The sequence below is a fragment of the Electrophorus electricus genome, chromosome 5 (assembly GCF_041902795.1).
Source record: "Electrophorus electricus isolate QZ-2024a chromosome 5, ASM4190279v1, whole genome shotgun sequence".
In the NCBI taxonomy this organism is placed as follows: domain Eukaryota; kingdom Metazoa; phylum Chordata; class Actinopteri; order Gymnotiformes; family Gymnotidae; genus Electrophorus; species Electrophorus electricus.
In genome coordinates, this window is record NC_137501.1 from 2,299,557 (window position 1) to 2,319,668 (window position 20,112).

A 20,112-nucleotide genomic window follows, 5' to 3' on the forward strand; every position below is an offset into this window, starting at 1 on the left:
GTTGTTTTTTGTTTTTTGTTTTTTTGTGGGACTCACCAAATTATAATGCCACGTGATGGGGACCTTCTCCACCAATATTTGTCTAGTGTTCATAGACAAAACATTTTATGAATAATTATTAATAACAATAATTGCTATTTTATAATAGTAATAATAATAATTATTAGCATGGTGTTTGGTTTTCTATTAGTGTTGTTAATGTTCGAATATTACTAAATTGTTTAAAATTATTTATTTGACCGCTTCTGGTGATCCCACTACTGAAATGTGTAATAAGAGATTTTGGTGTACAAGTCCTCAGTTCCCTTTCGTTCCTTTTGGGAGTAGCAAGCTTGTTGCCGGTGGGTTCAAGGGCCAGTCAGAAGGCTTTAGAGGAGCTTTGAAACAGAGCTTTATACAAACTTTAGAGCAAGTTTGTCAAGTATATTATTTAAAAATTGTCAGACACCTAACATTCGTCTTCCGCGCGTTGCAAAATAACTTCGGCCGTCTGTAATTACGCGTGTTCTGTGACCGAATATACCCAAGCGCACCTGATCATTCCTGAGGAGTTGAGAGGCAGTTCCTAGGGCAGTTCATCGCTGCGGGGTCGGTCGCGCTAACACACCGGGCAACGAGGGAAGAGCCGGCTCCCCGCCTCCCTGAACACCATGCAGGAGAATTCTCGGTACAAGCGACCGCTGCACCGGCGGCGGAGGTGCAGACGGACCTCTGTACAAATAAAGTCCGGCTCCGGGATCCAAGTTGGATACAAGACTTTGGGGATAAAAATAAGGCGACGGAAACATTCTTTGAAGAGCAGAGTAATTGCCCGCTTCCGCGAGAAGCTCCAGTCCGACTGCTGTCTGTCGCTTCCACTTTGTCCTTAAATATTAGAAACAAGGGAATAATATCAGTAATGGTCATTTCAATCTCGATATAAATCAAAATGTTTTGAGACTTTTGCCCAGTTATATTTGATGTGAGCCTGCATCATAACGTTACTTTTATTTATGAGGAAACAAGAGTATGAGTTTTTATGTATGTTTGGGTAACCTGTATGTCCCGTGATACATTCATCTGTCACATTGTCACTCAACAGAGCCAGTTCCAGGTAAATAATTCATAATTATAGCAATAATGTAATTACAGCTTGGTGATTTAATTATTAATACGCCATGCATTAATTTATTATTCATGTCCAAAGTGTTGTGAAGTCGTAGGCCTACTATATGCCTGTGGATTTATACATTTCAAGCTTTTCAATCAATTCGTGTCTACGTTTCAAAAATGTATACATACAGGTGAAGCCTCGAAATCTACCTCTTGATTGATTAAACTACTGGTTTATTAATCCCCGAAAGCAGATAGCAGGTTATACTGCCGATTATGATCCCCCCGCCCCCTACCCCCCCTCCCCCAAAAAAAAAAAAAAAATCTGGGCCTTTTTCTCCCTCATCAAACTTTCCAGCTCACCTTCGATTTTGGTACCACGTTTTGACCTGTGTGTCGGTGAGGCTGAGTGACGCCGCCAGCTCCATCCTGTCCTGCACGCTTAGGTATTTCTGGCGCTCGAAGCTGCGCTCCAGCTGGGCTAGCTGGTGGTCGGTGAACGCGGTACGTGCTTTCCTTGGCTTCTTAAGCCGAGATGAGGGACTTTCTCTACTGCTAGATATTTCCCGATCTGCTTCATCTTTTACTGCAAATAAATAACAATGCGTCACTTAAAGAGAAGAATTTGATACAAACAACTCACATTTAAAATGTTTTTTTTGGGGGGGGGGCAGAACTTTTGTGTCATAGAATAGTCTGCGCCGGATTTATTTATACTAAATTTGAACAGCATCGCATCAATTTCGCTTTTTCATAACTAAATTTATCGGGATGTCTTGAGCTGAAAATGAGTGAAAGTTCAAAGCCCGCTGATCGGATTTGAACAATGCCACATTAATCCACTTAATTGGACCACAAGGGATGCGAATCAGTCAGGCAAGAAGGCTGAAACCGCACAGAGGCGTGGAAAAGACTGCTAAACAGCTAGCAGAGCCCTGCGTTACAAATCTGATTACCAGGCGGACAAATTGTAGTCAATCTCCTAGAAATTTCATTAATTTTAAAAAAGCGAATAATATGGGCGAATGAGCACCGTAAAATTATATTTAAGAAAATATAAATCATGAACTTGGCATAAAAAGTATTTTAAATGTAATCTGAATAACTGTATAACTGCAAATGTTTAAAACATCTATTTTTTATATTTAGGATCAGAGCACGATTGTTGTTTTTAAATTATATTGCCTTTAATATAATTAGTTAATAAGATATTACATAATGTTATAACGAAATAACAAGATATGCTCAATATGTAGTGTGCGTGAATGATACATTCAATACACGCCACGTTCCTGTTTAGAAGGGTTAAAGTTTTGGAGTGTACCTTTAGGTTATTTGGTCTATGTTTTTGTCTATAAATCCTCAGTAGCAACGAATGTAACAGTTTCTTCGAACTAGATATTAATAGTAGAACATTTCTATCTACTTACTATAATCAGGAAATTAAAGTTATGCTAAATAAACATATAAGACATCTCAATTAATAGAAATTAATTATCCAGAGACTATCCTTATATTTAGGGAAACATTTTACTTTGTAATATTTAAAATGCCAGACATTCACGAGATTATTTTAAAAAAAAATTATTCTGCTTACTGAATGATTATCTATAATTATACTGGTAGATTTTATATACATCTTTATTTCATCTTACCCCGGTATTCGCTATCCGACGACGAATTGCTGTGAAGCTTTTCTATGTAGTCTTCGACCTCGTGCGCTGACGGGCCGTCGCTGGAGTAGGGCGCGCAGGCGGCCAGGGGCTTGCAGTCCGCCAGAATGTCTCGAATTAGGAAAGAAGAGGTCACCGTCCGTGGCTGAGATATCTGTAACGGGGACTCGAGTCCTAAAGTGCGAGAATGCCTTTGCACCGCGTCTTCCACCGAATCTCGTCTCGGTGAGGGGGGTGACGAGCAGTCGCTGTCCAGGTCTGAGCGCGGGCTTAAAGTCGGAGACCTGCACTCCCCTAATAAGCCGTCTCCTTTTGAAATACACGGACTCGCGGGTCTATGCGAGAGCAGAGATTCGATCCCAAAACCTGACCCGTTTGTTGACACTTCCATTATGAATGCAGCGGAGATAGAATCATACGTTAAACCAGCATCTGTGCATCAGGCATTGTCCAGCAGTAAAGTCTAGATCGACCTTTAATTCAGGGCGATCGAGTTATCCCCTTCTTGCCATCTCTTCTCAAGCGATAAAAGCACGGTTATTTAAAAAAAAAATAATAATAAATCACCGTTTTTCAAACTAAAAATAATCTAAAACAAACAAACAAACAAAAAGATCCCACTCAAAGCACGGGCAGCTACTTTCTCATGAACTGCTCTCGTCCGGCTGCTGATGTGTCGCTTGTGAACAAAGTCAGGTGCAGTCCTCCACACCGAGTCATGGGAACCCGAAGCTCGTTTTCCGGTCAGTTTCAGAACCTCGGACAGGTACAGTGACAGTCAAAGCTCGCAGGACTGCTTCGCCAAATAGACCCAAATGTGTTGGCCTTTCGAGGGACAGAGCGCTGTCGTCACCAAATCCTCGAAACCCTCGATATACAGGGGAAAACCGCCATGTAACTGTAATGATGAAGTTCAACTTCTGTCGTCGATCTGCGTGAGTTATACCAGTGATCTGTGATCTGTGTGAACCTCCGGTGACACCCTTCCTCAAAAACCACCAATGCCAGAGCAGCAGCACGCTTTTAAAGGTGTCCGTTACGCCGCTGTCCGGAGCGCCGAGTCGTTATTGGCTGATTGGTTTTTATGGGCGGTGGGGGGTGATGATAACATACGTGTTGTGTGAGGGGGAGGTCTTCACCCGTCCTCCTCCTGTACACCCTTACTGGATCAAACACACATTAAAAATTACATTCAGACAATATAACAGTAGTCTATAGCATTAACGTATCGCACTTATAATAGCCAGACAGTGGGCAACATTTTTTCTTTATTCTGGAAATAAAACATAACAATTCATAACAAACGAAAACAAACAAACAAATGATTAAATAAATCAAGAATGAAGAGACCCTTGTTGAGAATTTAGTTTATTGAGAAAATGTTTAGGTAATTGCTAATAATAACATAATAATTAAAACAAATGATTGGTGTGATTCATAATTTATTTTAAAATGTACACTTAAATTTGAAACACAGCAGCAGGCTACATATACTCTAAATACTGTAAAATAATTAGATTGATAAAACAATTACATAAGGTGGGAAAAATATTTTCTGATTTTAATGAAATACTATGTCAGTTACAATACTACTTCAGCAAAGACCCACCATGAGAAAATGCATTCAGTAAAAAAGTATAATTTTTAATGTAATTGATGCACTGATATCCAACATTGGCTGAAAGAGCCGATTCTGATGGCTACTCCTCTTGAGCTGATATCAGTTACATCATTAGCTGACATCTCTCTAAGTGTGGCTGATGTGAGCAACAGTCTGGGAGGTTATGAAGAGACCAACAGGGCTGTGTCTGTCCGTCAGTCCACAGTGTAGGTACCCTGACCGAGTGGTCCTCTTCTGGCCACTGAGTCTGAGTAGTGCGCAGCCATGGCTCGCTTTCGGGCTTCAGGGTCTCGAAAGGTGTCCAGGGCAGGTCCAATCTGCAGGAGGACGGGGCGGATCAGCATCAGTGCTCCAAGCCATCAGGACACACAACCATCAGGACACACAACCAACAGGACACACAACCATCAGGACACACAACAATCCTTCATTCATCATGTTACATTGTTCATTTCACTGCAGTGTCATGCTGGGGATATCTCTTTAATATGTCTTGTCAACAGGGATTCTTCACTCAAAATCTATTTAAATCCATGACTAGGATTAATCTATGTCAGGGAATTGGGCACTATAGGAGTCAGGGGCTAACACAAACTCGTTGCCTTGTTTATGTTCACTGTGGTGCTGTTCTGTATTCTGCCACTGTTTGTGACTTTGTTTGCAGGCAGCTAGAGGGGGCCAGGGTGGGGGTGTGCATGGCTGGAACACGTTTTGTTTGTCTGACGTGACTGTGGTGGATGTCATTAGCTTGGCTGATGGCAGGTGGGCCACTAACAGCCTGGTGAGCTCCAGCCATGGGTGTTTTGGTGTTGCTGAATGGGGGTAAGACGTCTCATCAGCTCTGAGTCAGTATATACGTCGAAAACAGCCTAATATAAAACTGACAGTGCGTAAAATGCAAAACAAACATTTTATTGTAGGAGAATTGCTTGGATTTAGTGATTTGGATGAGAGTCGAGCCTTGATTAATTTTGACACACACAAAAAAACATTGTGCAGGTGTTTCAGAAAACGCCTCTCACAAATATTTTAATTTCCCTAAAGCATTTTGTCTGGCAGCCAGAGCTGGGTATTGACAAGGAGGCAACAAGAAAATGCTTGTTGGCGTAACACATTTAGGAGTTAAAAAATGGCTCAAAACACTAGACATGTCAGCCTGGTGGGCTTCATATCTTTTTTCCAGATGTTAAATGTGTTCCAAAAAGCTAGCTTATGTTTGTAACATGCTTCAAATGCCTGATAGATATTTCAAACGCTGAAAAAAACCCTCCCTTATCAAATCTCGGAAAACAGCATAAAGCAGACCAAAACTTCACTGGTGTCACCTTTGTTTATTTATATAATTTTCTTGTTTGTTATTTTTTCGCTTTATTTTGTACGAAATCCTGTTGCCTCTCTCAAACACTTCTGGCACTTCCGTACTTTTTTTGAATTAAAAAGGAGGAACACGCATCCCACCAAAGGCAGAATGAGCGAGAAGTAAAGAAGAATGACAACACAAACAAACAGATGATGGAGGGGGAAACGTGAACAAGCGCTGTGCGCGGGAGACGAGTCGGCGATGCAAATGTCGAACCTCGAGCCATCGGGAGCACGAGCTGACAGGCTATAATGAGCGGAGGTAAATCTTTCATAAGGTTAACGCTCTCTCCTCACCGTCAGCTGTCATACAAGAGAGAATTTAGCGCGCGCGTGCAGCCGAAACACAGTGCCCCTCCCACTCATTAGAGCTGACTGCGGCTGGACGACACGACTGGCAGGAAGCGCGCAGGCAGCCACGGGTTGTGTGGGTAATTTGCAGAGGAGATGCACGCAGGGAGGAGGATGGGATGAAGGTGGATTAAAAAACGAAAAAAAATACAGGAATACAGGTATGAAATGGGAGACAGGAGACTGACTGTGTGCGTGTCTGTGTGTGTGTGTGTGTGTGTGTGTGTGTGTGTGTGGGCATGCATATGTATGTGCATTTGCACACATGCAGGTCTGGAGAAAGTGTGTGTAGCTCCATGCATGTTTGTAGGCATGTATGCACTGTTTATATGCATTAGCATGTGTGTGAGGGAGATGGTTAGCTCAGCAGGAGTCTGATTCCCTCATAATTGGAAGCATTGGGTATTGTCAGTGAAGGATTTTCAAGCTTCAGTGGCAGCTAAAGCTGTCAGGATGATAGCCTGTATGTCAGTGCAAAAGACCAACGGAAAAAAAAAAATACTTTTGATTTAATTGGTGGCTTGTGCTGGGCATATGATGAGGAGGGTGGGAGCAGGACAACTACAGTGGATAAGAGCTTGTGTGTGTGTGTGTGTGTGTGTGTGTGTGTGTGTGTGGTAAGGGAATCTGAAGAGAAATCATTACTTTCACTGTTGATTTTCCTCAGAAGCATCGTCTGACATCACATTGTCTTGCCAAACACACACACACACACACACACACACGCATGGGCAATAAAGTCATTATGCATTCATCATGACTTTGCCTCATCAGATTCCAGGCTAGTAGGAATGCTCTCATAAATGAAACATTGAGAGTAGCTAAACTAAACTCCCACAGCCCTCTTAACTGGGCAAAATTATCAAATGAAGCAAACATCAATATTTTACTTACTGTCAGAGATCAACAAACTGCACGTAGGATCCCCTTACCAGCTGCTCAGAGCTCCACTGGCCACAGCAGGCTCCTGTGCTCAGAGAGTGGGGGGACTGAGGGAGCATTGAGCCTCTTACGTGTTGGAAGCGTGGTAGTTTCCACATGGACTGGGCTTCCTCCGGCGGCCGACTCTTCCGGAGGAGGGTTGTACGAGTGTCCTGGATCTTCCCGAGCTGAACCTGCATGAAGGGGGAAAAATGAATAAATAAAATCAATACAAATTATTTTTATATATATAATATATATATATATATATCCAGAGAAGATTCCAGGTGAGTAACTATTGCACTATAGTAAAAGATGTAGTGATAGTCAAAATCACAGTGAAGTACAAAGTTTCCAGAGAAACCTACTTTTCCTAATATGAACAAGATCTACCTCCTATAGGTTCGGAAGCTTTTTCTTGCACAGCTGATAAAAGACTTTAGTCTGAAACATCCTGTTTCTCTGGAAATATATATATATATATATATACAAACTGTTATATGTGCATATATATGTTATATATGCACTTATACATAAACACAAAGATATAAATAAATCCCCCCATCCCTCTTTTAGAATAAGTCACTCATTAAAGAGGCCAAAGGATACTGATGTAGATAAGACAAGTTACCGTCTGTCAGCTAACCTCTGAGAACACAGAATTTACTGAAAAAGAGCTGGTAGTCTGTAGATACTGCTAAAAAGTAGGTACACCTCATAAACGTGGAAACAAATAGCTAATGTATAATGTATAAAGAATGTGTGTCACTGAATGTGAGTGAGTGTGTCTTGAAAAAAGCGTGCGATGTCTGAGTCCATGAGCTCACTTTCTTATGCTGGCCTGCCAGCAGGGCTCTGTCCTTGGCCTGCTGTTCCTCCAACCATCTCTGGGCATACCTGTATTCCAACAGCTCCGAAATAGGGGCAGAATTCCTGCAGCGGGACACAGGAAACACCTTTACATGGGTTTTGCTTTTACTTTAGCTGTACATTATTTTGTCCTTTTATCCATCCATGCACACATACATCCCCACCACAGCTGAGTCATATGAACTGGTGGTATATCTCAGTCATAATCTTTGGTAAGATGCCGATCTCCACTCTGACCCCTGCTGTTATTTTTATTGCATCATTAGTACACACCACATGTCTCTGCGATGGCTTGCTAAGCGTCCTGAGCTTGGACAGGGAGACAGCTGAGAAAGCTCTAGCCTGCAGTCCAAAGACTGAGAATTCAAAATGAGGGGTATGGTTAGGCTTAGCATTTGGCTGCTGGTAGCCTCTGTTAAAGGCTTTGTGATGGTCCTTTTGTGCTTAAGGTTGTGAACTCTATAAGCACATGATGGAATGCTGGGAAAACATCTTTCAGACAGCAAAAAAAGGCTCCTGAATTGTATGGATTTTAGCTGCTACAGTGATATAGTGGTACAGCTGTTACAAAGAAGCCTGGCACATATCTTTCATTTTATTGTTTCATCAGCAAATTAATACAGTTATAGAAAAGACATTTGTAAGATATTAGGTGTACAAACTTTCCATATGGATGTGTGTGTGTGTGCGCGCACGCGTGCGTTTGTGCATTGTGCGCTGCATTATGCATGTGAATGTAAAGTTTGTGTGTTTGTGAGTGTGTGTGTGCACGCTGCATTATACATGTGAGTACACTGCATCTTTCTGTGTGTAAAATATGGTAGGGGCGACACTTTCTACTAGGAAACTGAAGCATCCTCATTAAGGCTGACCTTGGCATTGGTGAATAGTGTTTGATGGATAGAGAGCAGGACCAAACAAGTCTCCGAGGAGCCATGATCTTATCTTTTATTGCTCCATCCCTTTCTCCTGACTGAACACACACACCTCTCTCTCACACCCCATGCATCAAGCGTAGAATAAATCTGACACAGAGTAATGTGTGTGTGTGTGTGTGTGTGTGAAAGAGAAAGAGAGAAAGTGTGTTATTAGTTAAATAATTCAGCTCCATTGCAACAGCATCAACACCCACGAGGAAGAGGACGAAGGCAGGGACAGATGTGTAGAGAGACGAGGAGAGGGAGCTCACGGCACTGCTCACTCGGTGCGCTGCTGTAATTTTCCTGCTCCGGCTCCGAGCACAATCCTCATGTCATATCCCTACAGACATCCGGCTCTGGCAATAATTCAGATCTCCCTCTCTCTCTCTTTCTTTCCTGTTCTCACTCTGTCTATTCCTCTCTTCATTACCCACAAACACCTGTCCCTGAGCCGCTTCACTTCTTCAGTCTCCTGACTTAAGAGTCAGTCCTAAAGCACTTTTAGAAGCTATGAATACCCATTTACCCTGGGACTTTACACAGCACACTGCAAGTGAAGTGTCTACATGTTGCCAAGATGAACATACAATATCTTAATTTCATGACTGACTTTTATTAAAAAGAAAGTGCATGTGTGTAAATCTTAAGTATAAAATTTTCCTTAATAAAATATTTTCCTTTAATGTGTCATCTCAACTCATGGTTTTAATAGTTGACTAATAGAAAAACAGCATGTAGCTTGTGGTGAACAGAGGTGAACATGAAGCAATAAGCAGGTTAGGTCTGTGTGTGTGTGTGTGTGTGTGTGTGTGTATTTGAGTACAGTAACATCTGACAGCTAAGCAGTGATCTTGTTAAAGTGAATACACATCCAGTGAGGAAGTAATGAACACAGAACAGAGCTTTGAGTTTTCCAATCAGACCTGATACAAGCATATTAAAGCACCCCTTAAAATATGCACGACGATTTTCACTGTGCTAAGTGCCAACGTTTGTTTCTGCTCTACGCTAATGGCCCTCCTACCTCTGATTAGTCATTTAATGTTAACAATCAGTGTTCTGTTTGTGTGGCTGCTTCTTGTGTGGCTACAGACCAGAATAAGTGCAATGGTACCAGATATGTTGGTACCATACTGTTGTCTCAGCAGTTTTCCCCTCCTTTCAAAAATAAAATAGCAGGGCTATTATGAAGTCTACGCTCCCTAGGGAGACACATGTAAAGCATCCATAGGTAGTACTAAGAAGCATAAATGTGTTGTGTCACTGTATATTGGGATTATAATGGCTTAAAACTAAAATAAAATAAAGGTGCAGGACAGATTGGATTAACTGAGTACAGCATTGACAGCATTGTCATATGTAGGTTGTAAGACTGTTTGAAGAGAATGTATTGTATAAATACAATTCCCCAGTTAATTAGGTTATGACAAACTATGCAATGTGCTCTCTCTGGATCTCAGAGTCACACACGAGGACTCATCCACTCACCGCGTAGAGACGCCAAAGCCGATGTCCCGCGGGGGTCGTGCCGGAGCAGACCTGTGGGCAGCGGCATTAGGCACGGCGGGGCGTCTAATGTCGTGAGTGGCGCGGTACTGCTGCAGCTCTTTGGCCGTGACCAAGCCAGACTTCACACCCTCCCGGTTAAGAGCTACAAAGTCCCGCACAGCCTTCCTGTGGTGTGCGGGGACACTGGAGGATAGTGATGGGGTGTGCCAGCTAGAGATGGCTGAGTAAGAAAAAGAGATCAGCAGAGTGTCATGGAACGCTCGCCTCCCGTGAATCACATGGTTTGGCCAGCCACGTGTAGTGGGAGGATCTGTTTGTGGCCACACCTGCACACCTGAAGCTTGTTTGTCTATATGTATATGTATGTCGAGGTGTGCAGAGTGTTGGTCATTGTTGACGTAACGTAGTAAATGTTTTGATGTAATGTTCCCTTTGTCAATGTTAATCGTATTAGTGTTTACTGTCCGTGTTTAATGTTAACCGTTTCTTGTTTGTATTAATCGTGTGTGATTCCTGTGAGTGCTGCTAGTGTTGTATGTTTAAATGTGAATAAATGTACGTCCCAGACGTTGGAGTCTGTGCGTCCTGCCCCTCGCCCTGCGGCACTCGGCCGCCTCGCGTTACACAGAGCAGAGAACACACACAACTAAGTATTTTAGCAAAACAACACTGTTCGTATCCTTTTAGCCCTGAAAGACTCGTTACAAAAAAATGAAATCATGTCCTACTGTGACAGTATGATTATATTTTTAAACAACTGCAACAGGGCAAAAAATTACACATACTTCAGTCATATATGTGTAACATTTATCAGTTTTATTACTTGTTTCCATCCTTAAAACACCAATTCTGTTATTAGTTTTTAAAACTTTGTTATTACTACAGCAGCATCGTGAAGGCCACTGGCCTGTCCACTACTGGGAAGTACATGATTCCTCTGAGTGCCTCAGCCAGCTTATTTGGTGTTTGCACTGAAAACCCGCAGGGTGAGAAGGGAAGCTCATAACTGCTCCTGTCACGTACCCTCTGCCACTCCTCCATCTTGGATGGTGGTCACCGTTCCATAAACAAAATCAGATCCTGGGCAGGACAGGCCTCTGGATTTGCTCTTCCCAAGTGGAGGCTATAGATCAGGAAAAACAAAACAACCAATTCAGCTCTTTAAAGAAAGATGATTTTTTTAAAACTTCCCCAGGCCTCGAGTAAATAGTCTTTAGAAAGCCAAGAATCTCTAGTTACTCTAAACATGTGAAAGGTGTCAAACAGTAGCCCTTCCTAAGCTTGTTTCTGCGATGTCACTTGAATACTGCAATTTAACAAAAATTTCAGACAAAGCATTTAAGACACAAGAGAGTCAGTGTGTCACAGTATCTCTAAGACTTCCCAGCTACAGTGATTGTCAGCTTTTCCAAACAACCCTGCACCACCTCCACCACCACCTCCACCACCACCACACCTCCACCTCCACCACCTCCAACATCTCCACCACCTCCACCACCGAATTCTAAAAGTATCACTGTCTGTGTATTTAGTAAACTCTTAATTATGCAAACCTCCACCACCACCTCCACAACCTCCACCTCCACCACCTCCAACATCTCCACCACCACCTCCAACACCACCACCTCCACAACCTCCACCACCACCACACCTCCACCTCCACCACCTCCAACATCTCCACCACCTCCACCACCGAATTCTAAAAGTATCACTGTCTGTGTATTTAGTAAACTCTTAATTATGCAAACCTCCACCACCACCTCCACAACCTCCACCTCCACCACCTCCAACATCTCCACCACCACCTCTACCACCTCCACCACCACCTCCAACATCTCCACCACCACCTCTACCACCTCCACCACCACCTCCACAACCTCCACCACCACCACACCTCCACCTCCACCACCTCCAACATCTCCACCACCTCCACCACCGAATTCTAAAAGTATCACTGTCTGTGTATTTAGTAAACTCTTAATTATGCAAACCTCCACCACCACCTCCACAACCTCCACCTCCACCACCTCCAACATCTCCACCACCACCTCTACCACCTCCACCACCACCTCCAACACCACCACCTCCACAATCTCCACCACCACCACTACCGAATTCTAAAAGTATCACTGTCAGTGTATTTAGTAAACTCTTGAATAAGGAAACTCTAAGAGGCACTGGTTACCATGAAACATTCCCCAAAGGACTGTTGTGACTTGGCATCACATGGCAAAAATAATTTTATTTGAACTCCTCAATAAAATGGCTGAACTTGGTGGATCTGCTCCTCGGGCAGGGACGTACAGGATTCAGTCTGCATTGCTGACAGGTTGGAGTCCAGTCGACTCGCTGAAGGCACGCCCTGCATCTCAGGAGCCAGAGCTAGGGGATGATTGGCAGGCAAAGAGCTGGAGAGAGCAGCAGCATGCAGGAGGGGCTCACGGCTTGCCTGTCATCACCAGCTCAGCAAGGATCTCCCGGGGCCAGCGGCCTGAGCAAAGCGCGCGCTAACACTGCGCCTGCCGTTCTGCCGATTTTCAAAGCGAGACGTCTCCAGGCCTCTTTTTAAGCGCGCGCTTCGACAGAGAGGTGGGTGGAAATTGAGAATCAATCGGCAGCAAGGTGACAAGCGAAGAGCTGGCGAGCGAGCGGCACGCCACCTGAGCGGTGCGGCAGAACGTACCTTTGATCCGCTGTCTCTTTATCAGGAGATGGAACATGAAGGTAGCACGCTAGCTTGTCAGTCACACAGTGCTGCGGTTCAATTCGCGCTGTCGTGTGTGATTTTGGGGAAGACGACTTTGTGACATGATCGTCTGTCAGAAAGAAGGGGCTCTTCAATCAGCCATGGAGATGTGTATGCTTGCTCTCATCTCAAATCTGGTTTAAGGCCGTGAGTCTTCCATTATCCTGTCTACCGTTGGATTCCCCACAGACAGTTTTCAGTTTAACCAGCTATGTGGAAAAATGGATTAGATATTCTCTTGTCACTGGACCCCCCACAAATGATCCTCAGTGCTAAGGCCTCCATGAACCGATTTCAAGAATACCCCAACCGTGAACCATGTAAAAACTTTCTTATGGTAGTGGACCCCTGATAGTGACTGGCCAGGGGATCTCCACAGAACTCTTCTGACTGATACCCAGCCGGACCCATCCGCAACCTCTGGTTAACATCTCTACTAAAAGCCATCAAATCTTTCTCTTAAAGGCATCGCTTTAACAGCCCAATCGTCTGGGTCTGGGCCACTGTGCTTCTCAGCCATGCGTTTTAATCCCCTAAGAAATTTCAATCTGCAGATTGTTTTCATGGGATCACTTAGAGACGCCTGAAGAAACGTGTTGACTGCTGGCGCAAAACGGCTAACCAGACCCCTCTAAACATTATTGTGCCTTTCAGGCTCAAGAAAGGCCTGAAAGAGTAGAGGACAACAAAAAAGGGCAAATCAGGAGGGGGATGATGTTGAGCAAAAGCTCCTTTTATAGTCTCATTTACTAGTGATCTGCTTCTTTAGTGTGTTTTGATTAACCAGCCATGGGCCTGCTAAAAAAGAGGGTGCATCCTCAGGAGAAAGGCACTACCCCACAAGAGTCCACGGTGGGGTCAGCGGGAGCATATTATTCACAGTCTTAAGAAGATGGACAATAGGGGACAATCATCCCTGAGTGTCCTCCTCCTGGTCACCCCGCCTGGTTTTAATTTCACCATACTTTTGTCCTGCTCTCATTTGTGTGTGCTGTTAGGATTTGACTGAGCTGAGCTCAGCTTAGCGCTGACCATTACAGTCAGTCTCCCCAGTCTGTTATCACATCGCTCCCCCCATTCTTTCTCCTACACACACACACACACACACACACACACACACACACACACACACACACACACACACACACACACGGACCCATCTTTCCCACGGTGATCATTCCGATGAATGACATTTGTGGCGCTGAGCTAGTCGGCTGGCTTTCTGATGCATGTACAGTATCAGCAGCTGGAGAGATCCAGGTGACTACATGCATTTTGCCACCTACTGCTGAAGCTACTTGTGTCTGCTCCCACCAGATCTAATCCTCAGGCTTTCAGTTGATCAATACTGAACAAGTAATGTGTAATGATTTGTAAACTAAACAGAACGTTTACGGCAGTGCTTCTGTGCGAAAGAAAGAGTGTTACAGCGAGGGATGATCATGCCTAAATTCCAAGGGCCTAAAAGAAGTTGAAGAAATGTTTCTGTGAGCCAAACAGCTAGATTATGTGGCTTTCAGAAAAGAGCTCAGACTCATCTGGTCTAACTGTCCTAAATTGGCCTGGTGTCTGCAGAATCTGAGAGTTTAGTTTAATCCATCCAGACATGGTGACCCAAAATCATTCATCTCACCCCACATCTCCCTGACTGTCAGACACCAGGCGTCTCTTCCGCGAGACCCACATGGAGAAGAGGAGTCGATGGTGATGATTAGATGATAATGGCTGTAATGCGTGCCGATCTGTCTGCGCTCATTCCGCTCGCTGGCTCCTCAAACTCAGCTCAGCGCCATCTGGTGACTGGCCAGAGCACAGCAGGCCTGAGGGCTTAAGACTAATCGCCTGCTCTTACCACTTAAACCGGAACATTGTGTGTATGTGTATATAGTATGTGTGCGGGTGTTTATTTGTTCTTAATAAATAAATAAGCAAACAATAAAAATAAAATCTCCTACAAGCTTGTATAATGAATTCAAGGATATATAAAGCATAAAATAAAAGTAGGACTTTTGTGTCGTTTGATATGAATCTTTGAAAAGCTCTATGTATATAACATTATAAAGTATATAACATTACAGTATATGTTTATGACATATCATTAACAGATTATATGCAAGCACAAATGACTCAATCTTTCAATTCATTTGAATAGTTATTAGCCTCTAAGTAATACCAAGCAATGCATCAATTCACTGCCTGTAAAACAATAATAATAATCATTCATAATTCCAAAGTGAGAAACAAAGAATCATAACCCTTCTTTTCCATCACACCTTTTCAATATTGTCAGGGTAAAATCTTTCAACTTTAGATTACTAACTCATAAATCTTAAAATACATTCACTCATACCCACTCACCCTAGCCTTGTCAACACACACACACACACACACACACACACACACACACACACACACGCGCGCGCGCACATGCGCACACACACACGCGCACACACAAGCACACGCACACGCATACCCCTCGTTTGCATGCACACCCGCTCTGCACCTTAAGCTACTCATACTCCATTTATAAGTGACTACAAGCTTGAACTCTGGGCATAGCTGATGAGGTTTTTTCAAATACAAGAACAGCTAACTGGCATTATGTGTCTGGGTAAGCGTACATGACCCCCCCACAGTACAGACGAATATATATCTTCTGTCCTTAACTTTTACTCTTTAAAGAGAAAACCGATAACTTTTGAGTATTGCGTGTGTGTTTGATGAGCTCTCTAAAAATAGATATAGGTAGATTCACACCATATAGGACCTAAATGTATAATTATATGAATATCATACAGGAGTGGAACTTGGTAAATCACAATGATACATGGGCTTACCATTCATTACTTCCTCATTAGATTGATTCATCAGGTACACACTCATTATGTCTCACAAGTAATATGATGCGTGCTCTTGTACTGCCTCTGCTATGATAGACTACACATGGGCAATGGTCACTTTACACAGCTCATTTACATGATATTATTTATTATGGGTGCCGTTTATGGTTATGCATGCCTGGTTCTTGTGTATCTGTGTCACTGTGCTTGTACCTACAGTGAGCCCAGCTGGTTCCCATTAATAATGAGCCTCTACTTTGCTACAGTGTCTGCGTGGAAGATGAAACGACTTGTTATACCATGGTGGAAAGGCCTTTGAGGTACTGAGTCTGTGGATCTCCATTCCCACATGCTATATCAAAATCGAATACTCTATATTCTTTAGCTAACCTTAATGAAGATTTGGCCAGGGTGCTGTCTGATTATGTCCAGCGAGAGTTTGGTTGGATTTAAATGGAAAATTCATAAACACACTTTCTGGCCTTGTTTTGACTTGGCTGCCTTAACGATGCCTTGCCATCGTCACTTGTGCTGTGGTCATGTCAGCATACAGTATCCTGCATTCTGTACAGAGTTTACACACAAAATGGTAGGTAGAATGTGAGATTTGTCTGTGTGTAACACAGCCTACAGCACGTCGTGTGCTTAGGCTAATGCTACCGAGCATGACTAGGAGGTTGTGAATGGGACCCAGCCGGCCTGGGGCCGAGCAGGGCCCATTGAGGGCAGAGAGAACAACAGAAGCCCCAAATCTGCCTCCCTGATCTCTCATTTACTGGCCATCGGGGAGCACAGGCATGAAAATGGGATTTATTGGCCATGCCTCATCAAAAGGGAATTAATGAAGGAAAGGAGCAGAGAGGAGAATGAAATTCTCCATTGCGCTCCTTGATCAACACCTCATATTTTTTGTTCAGTCCAGAAAGACACAAGCCTTCTTATGTAGTTGCAGTAAAATGCATTCGCTTGGACACAAAACCAAGCTGCAGTTTAGACAGATCCCCTATGTTTACTCTATATCTTACTACCTACAGCTTAATCCATCTCTGGTATGCTCTGAGGAGCATTAGTAGTGGTGTATATTACTGTGATATATAACCTGCTCCCCAACAGGACAGCCATACATCAAAACTGCCTTAAGCAGACAAAACTCCATCGATGATGAAGTGCTCTTTGGTGATATACTAAGAAACAAACAGGTGCTGTGTAAAGCATGCGATTCACTTTGTTCGCAAGCACTGGATGTTTTATCAAATCCATCTCTCTGAACATACACAGAAAGTCTTTTGTTGATTACCGGAGGGCTGAGGTTGAATGTTCTGCATTGCAGCTGAAAAGCAAGCCACGAGAGAGGAGAAACAGAGTAACATCAGGCAGAGGACAAAAGCCTAAATCCTCGCAGATGACTCGACTATTGTTCCGGAGCACAGCCAAGAAGCTGTAGCTAAAACGACTCACAATGGGAATGAACGCAAAATCCTTGATCTTGTGGGACTATAGCAGCATACATGCAGTTCATTATCATAGTCATTTAAATACAGTAATCCTATTTTCTGCATCAGTCAAAAGGGGCATATCAAATAACCCTGGAGAACGAGTAAGAGACAAAGAGGAGGGGCACCAGCAAGCAGAGGACTAACATGAGCTGCTTATCCCACCAGGGATGGACAGAATGATTGGATGAGTGTGAAAAGAGAGAAAGGGGATGGGAGGACATTATGTTTAAGTAATGTGGAAAACAAAGGGAAGAGAAGAGGATTGAGCTGGCTCATTTCATCCTCCCTTCTGCTCCAGTGGAAGAGTTGATTAAGTTGAAATGAAGCAGAATTAGATGAAGGATATGTTGGGAGAGGGACCCACAAATATAGACTTCAGTATGATAGTCTAGCGAATGAGGGTAGGAGAGTAATAAGTGCTGCTAGAGAGATTGTGTGAAAGAAGGAACAATTCTAAATGTTTAAGGATACATTGCTTTAGTTGAGAAATAAACCTATTTTGTTTACCCCCCCCAAAAAAAAGGCTTGAAAAGAATATTTGTGGGCTATTACTGTCGAACAAGTTCTCAGACTTAGCAGAAAATTCTGCCATCTGGTGCTTGAATACGCTAGTGAAACCCAAGCAACCTTGTTATAACGTCGTTTTAGGTGCTTCTTGTCTAAAACAAACAAACAAACAAAACTCGGGCTTGTTTGTAACCTCGCCCTCCTACGACATACGCACGTCGGCCTGTTCCCAATTCCTTACCCTTATTAAAAGAGGATTGTTCAGCATTGAGTCTCTGACCACTCCGACATGAGACGTTTCCATCTCCGCGCTGAGCTGCAAAGTCAACGAGGTTGTATTAACTAACGTGGGCTACAAAACGTATTTGATGACATATTTATGTAGCTGTTAGCTAACCTAGGAGACAAGAGGACAAGAGCCAAACCCAGCCTTACTCAGTCCTTCAAACAACAGACTGGAAGTCCTGCGACATAGTTAAGACCCAAATGTGTGGAAGTAAACGAAGTGCAAGCGATCTTACTAGCTCGGTGCTTCTGTTTTGCCAGTGGTCGGTGTGAAAACACAGCACAACAACCTTCGTTAAAGTCACGGCGTGCTGCTCGATTTAGTCTTAGTTTCTCCGTTGCCATGGAGATAAGACGCAGGTGGGACGCAGGGCGCTGCCTATCGTATCGCTAGCTATCGTAGCTACTGCTTAGCCTCCTGGCCAGTGTGTCGACTTTAGCTCTGTTTAGAGGATCTGGTTGCGTTTCTGTAATAGTATTACGATTAAAAAGGACTATTTAAAAAATATTACTTATTTGCGGCAGGGTTTTCGTGGGCACCTGTAACACTGCAAGCCAACGAGATCCAGTTACAATCCTCAAGCAGAGGGCGTTAAAGTCGCATTAGTGCAATTCCTTAGAGAAAATTGGGAATAAGTGTGGGGTTAACGTACTTAATCTGGCTGTACTCCCAGGTAAACATTTTGAGAATTTGAAAAGTTTCAGCTTTCACATGTGCCCCTATGAACATGTGGGGGAAAAATGGAATTTGTGAAACCTGAATGTTATGAGCACCTGTTAAAACAGTGAGGGGTAATAACTTGTCTTTAAGGGGTTATGGGGACATAATTAGGTCCGTGTTGTCAGGCTAACATTTCTAAAGGCTACAACGACTATTTTTTTTTTTTTAATTTATTTTTATAAGGTGTTGAATGCAGGGTATTTGCCAGTTAAACACTTGATTGTACCGATACACTACATTTTCTCCAAGGAACTCTTAATTTCTGTTGTGTTGCTTTCCAGTAAACAGAGATAATAAACATCCAGCCAGAAGAGAATGAAGTTAAAAATAAGAAAGAAAATTGTTTAGTACAGCACAATAGTCTGAGTGGTAAATGTATTACACAAATGCCTTAATTATTTTTGTTCTTGTTTTGTTGTTGCTTTTGTATTCTATTGTTTCTCAAACTCATGCCAACTATATAGTCGATATAGTCAAAGGTCAACGCGTTACCGGGTGACTCTGGCAGAGGTCAAGTTCCAAAGTTTGGCTGTTGGTCATTTTCATTTGCAGTTTTTGTGCAGTTGTGCATTGCATTTCCTTCCACATGCTTCTGCACTCTGGGATAATGGATCACTCAGAGCAGTCCAATGAACACTTATCATACATTTATTTTAGTTTTACCTTACCCCTGTGTAATTTCTTAGCAATTGCGATCTAGTTATTAGCTGTCTTAGCTATGCATTTGATTTCATTGGATGGACTGTGTGATGGAGGCATGCTTATGTCACCAGAGAGCTCTTACCACTTTAATACTGCTGCTTGGTTCTGGATGGGTTGCTGAACTGAGCTCATGGGCAGATTTGGCATTTCTGGGGCCCCAAGCAAAGTTCTTTCTAATCATTTTGTCTTTCTAAGACATGTCTTTCTAAGACATTTTTTACAAAAATGTATAGCAAAATACAACATTTACCGACTATGTACAATCTTTACCTCAGTCAGAGGCAGTCAGAATTGAACCATCCTAGTTTCTTTTCCTTTCTTTTCTAGAAAGAAGCTAGTTAGCGTGTTATAGTATCTCTTTGGAGTCAAACAACGAAAGAAAGAATGAGTTTAATAGCTGTTTTTTCCCCCTGTGTTATCATGCATGTTTTATCATTATGTATTGCTGGAAGTCTATCACTCAGGTTTAATTTTCCTTTGCTGTTCTTTACAGGAACAG

General features: G+C 42.9%; 2 protein-coding genes across 7 annotated transcripts; both read right to left on the reverse strand.

Moving 5' to 3' along the window:
* Nucleotides 1–266: 266 nt before the first annotated feature.
* barhl1a (BarH-like homeobox 1a) lies at nt 267–3,769 on the reverse strand. The gene is made up of 3 exons (XM_027003074.3): nt 2,748–3,769; nt 1,456–1,678; nt 267–864 (listed from the first exon to the last, which is right to left on the reverse strand). Exons 1-3 carry the CDS (start codon nt 3,154–3,156, stop codon nt 576–578), a joined length of 921 nt encoding a protein of 306 aa, XP_026858875.3. The 5' UTR covers nt 3,157–3,769; the 3' UTR covers nt 267–575.
* A 323-nt stretch (nt 3,770–4,092) lies between these two features.
* On the reverse strand, nt 4,093–18,600 carry cfap77 (cilia and flagella associated protein 77). Of its 6 annotated transcripts, none has more exons than XM_081714958.1 (8): nt 18,427–18,597; nt 18,147–18,221; nt 11,340–11,439; nt 10,296–10,536; nt 7,845–7,950; nt 6,991–7,211; nt 6,742–6,787; nt 4,093–4,703 (listed from the first exon to the last, which is right to left on the reverse strand). In XM_081714958.1, exons 2-6 carry the CDS (start codon nt 18,207–18,209, stop codon nt 6,993–6,995), a joined length of 729 nt encoding a protein of 242 aa, XP_081571084.1. In that variant the 5' UTR covers nt 18,210–18,221; nt 18,427–18,597; the 3' UTR covers nt 4,093–4,703; nt 6,742–6,787; nt 6,991–6,992. The 6 variants fall into 6 exon arrangements, with proteins under 6 accessions (XP_081571084.1, XP_081571085.1, XP_035386014.1 ...); XM_081714959.1 differs by having other exon boundaries at nt 4,094–4,703; nt 7,029–7,211; nt 18,427–18,595; XM_035530121.2 differs by lacking the exon at nt 6,742–6,787 and having other exon boundaries at nt 4,094–4,703; nt 18,427–18,598.
* Nucleotides 18,601–20,112: the final 1,512 nt, after the last annotated feature.

What these genes read in the sequence shown, in the direction of transcription:
- barhl1a (XM_027003074.3), bottom strand. Translation starts at nt 3,156, where the DNA reads ATGGAAGTGTCAACAAACGGGTCAGGTTTTGGGATCGAATCTCTGCTC. An exon ending in GTCGGATAGCGAATACCGGG is followed by an intron (nt 1,679 to 2,747) that starts GTAAGATGAAAT and finishes ATTTATTTGCAG; the next exon opens with TAAAAGATGAAGCAGATCGG. An exon ending in ACGTGGTACCAAAATCGAAG is followed by an intron (nt 865 to 1,455) that starts GTGAGCTGGAAA and finishes CTAATATTTAAG; the next exon opens with GACAAAGTGGAAGCGACAGA.
- cfap77 (XM_027003077.3), bottom strand. Translation starts at nt 18,209, where the DNA reads ATGGAAACGTCTCATGTCGGAGTGGTCAGAGACTCAATGCTGAACAAT. An exon ending in GGCTTTGGCGTCTCTACGCG is followed by an intron (nt 7,951 to 10,295) that starts GTGAGTGGATGA and finishes GTCCCGCTGCAG; the next exon opens with GAATTCTGCCCCTATTTCGG. An exon ending in AGTGGAGCTCTGAGCAGCTG is followed by an intron (nt 4,704 to 7,028) that starts GTAAGGGGATCC and finishes GTCCTCCTGCAG; the next exon opens with ATTGGACCTGCCCTGGACAC.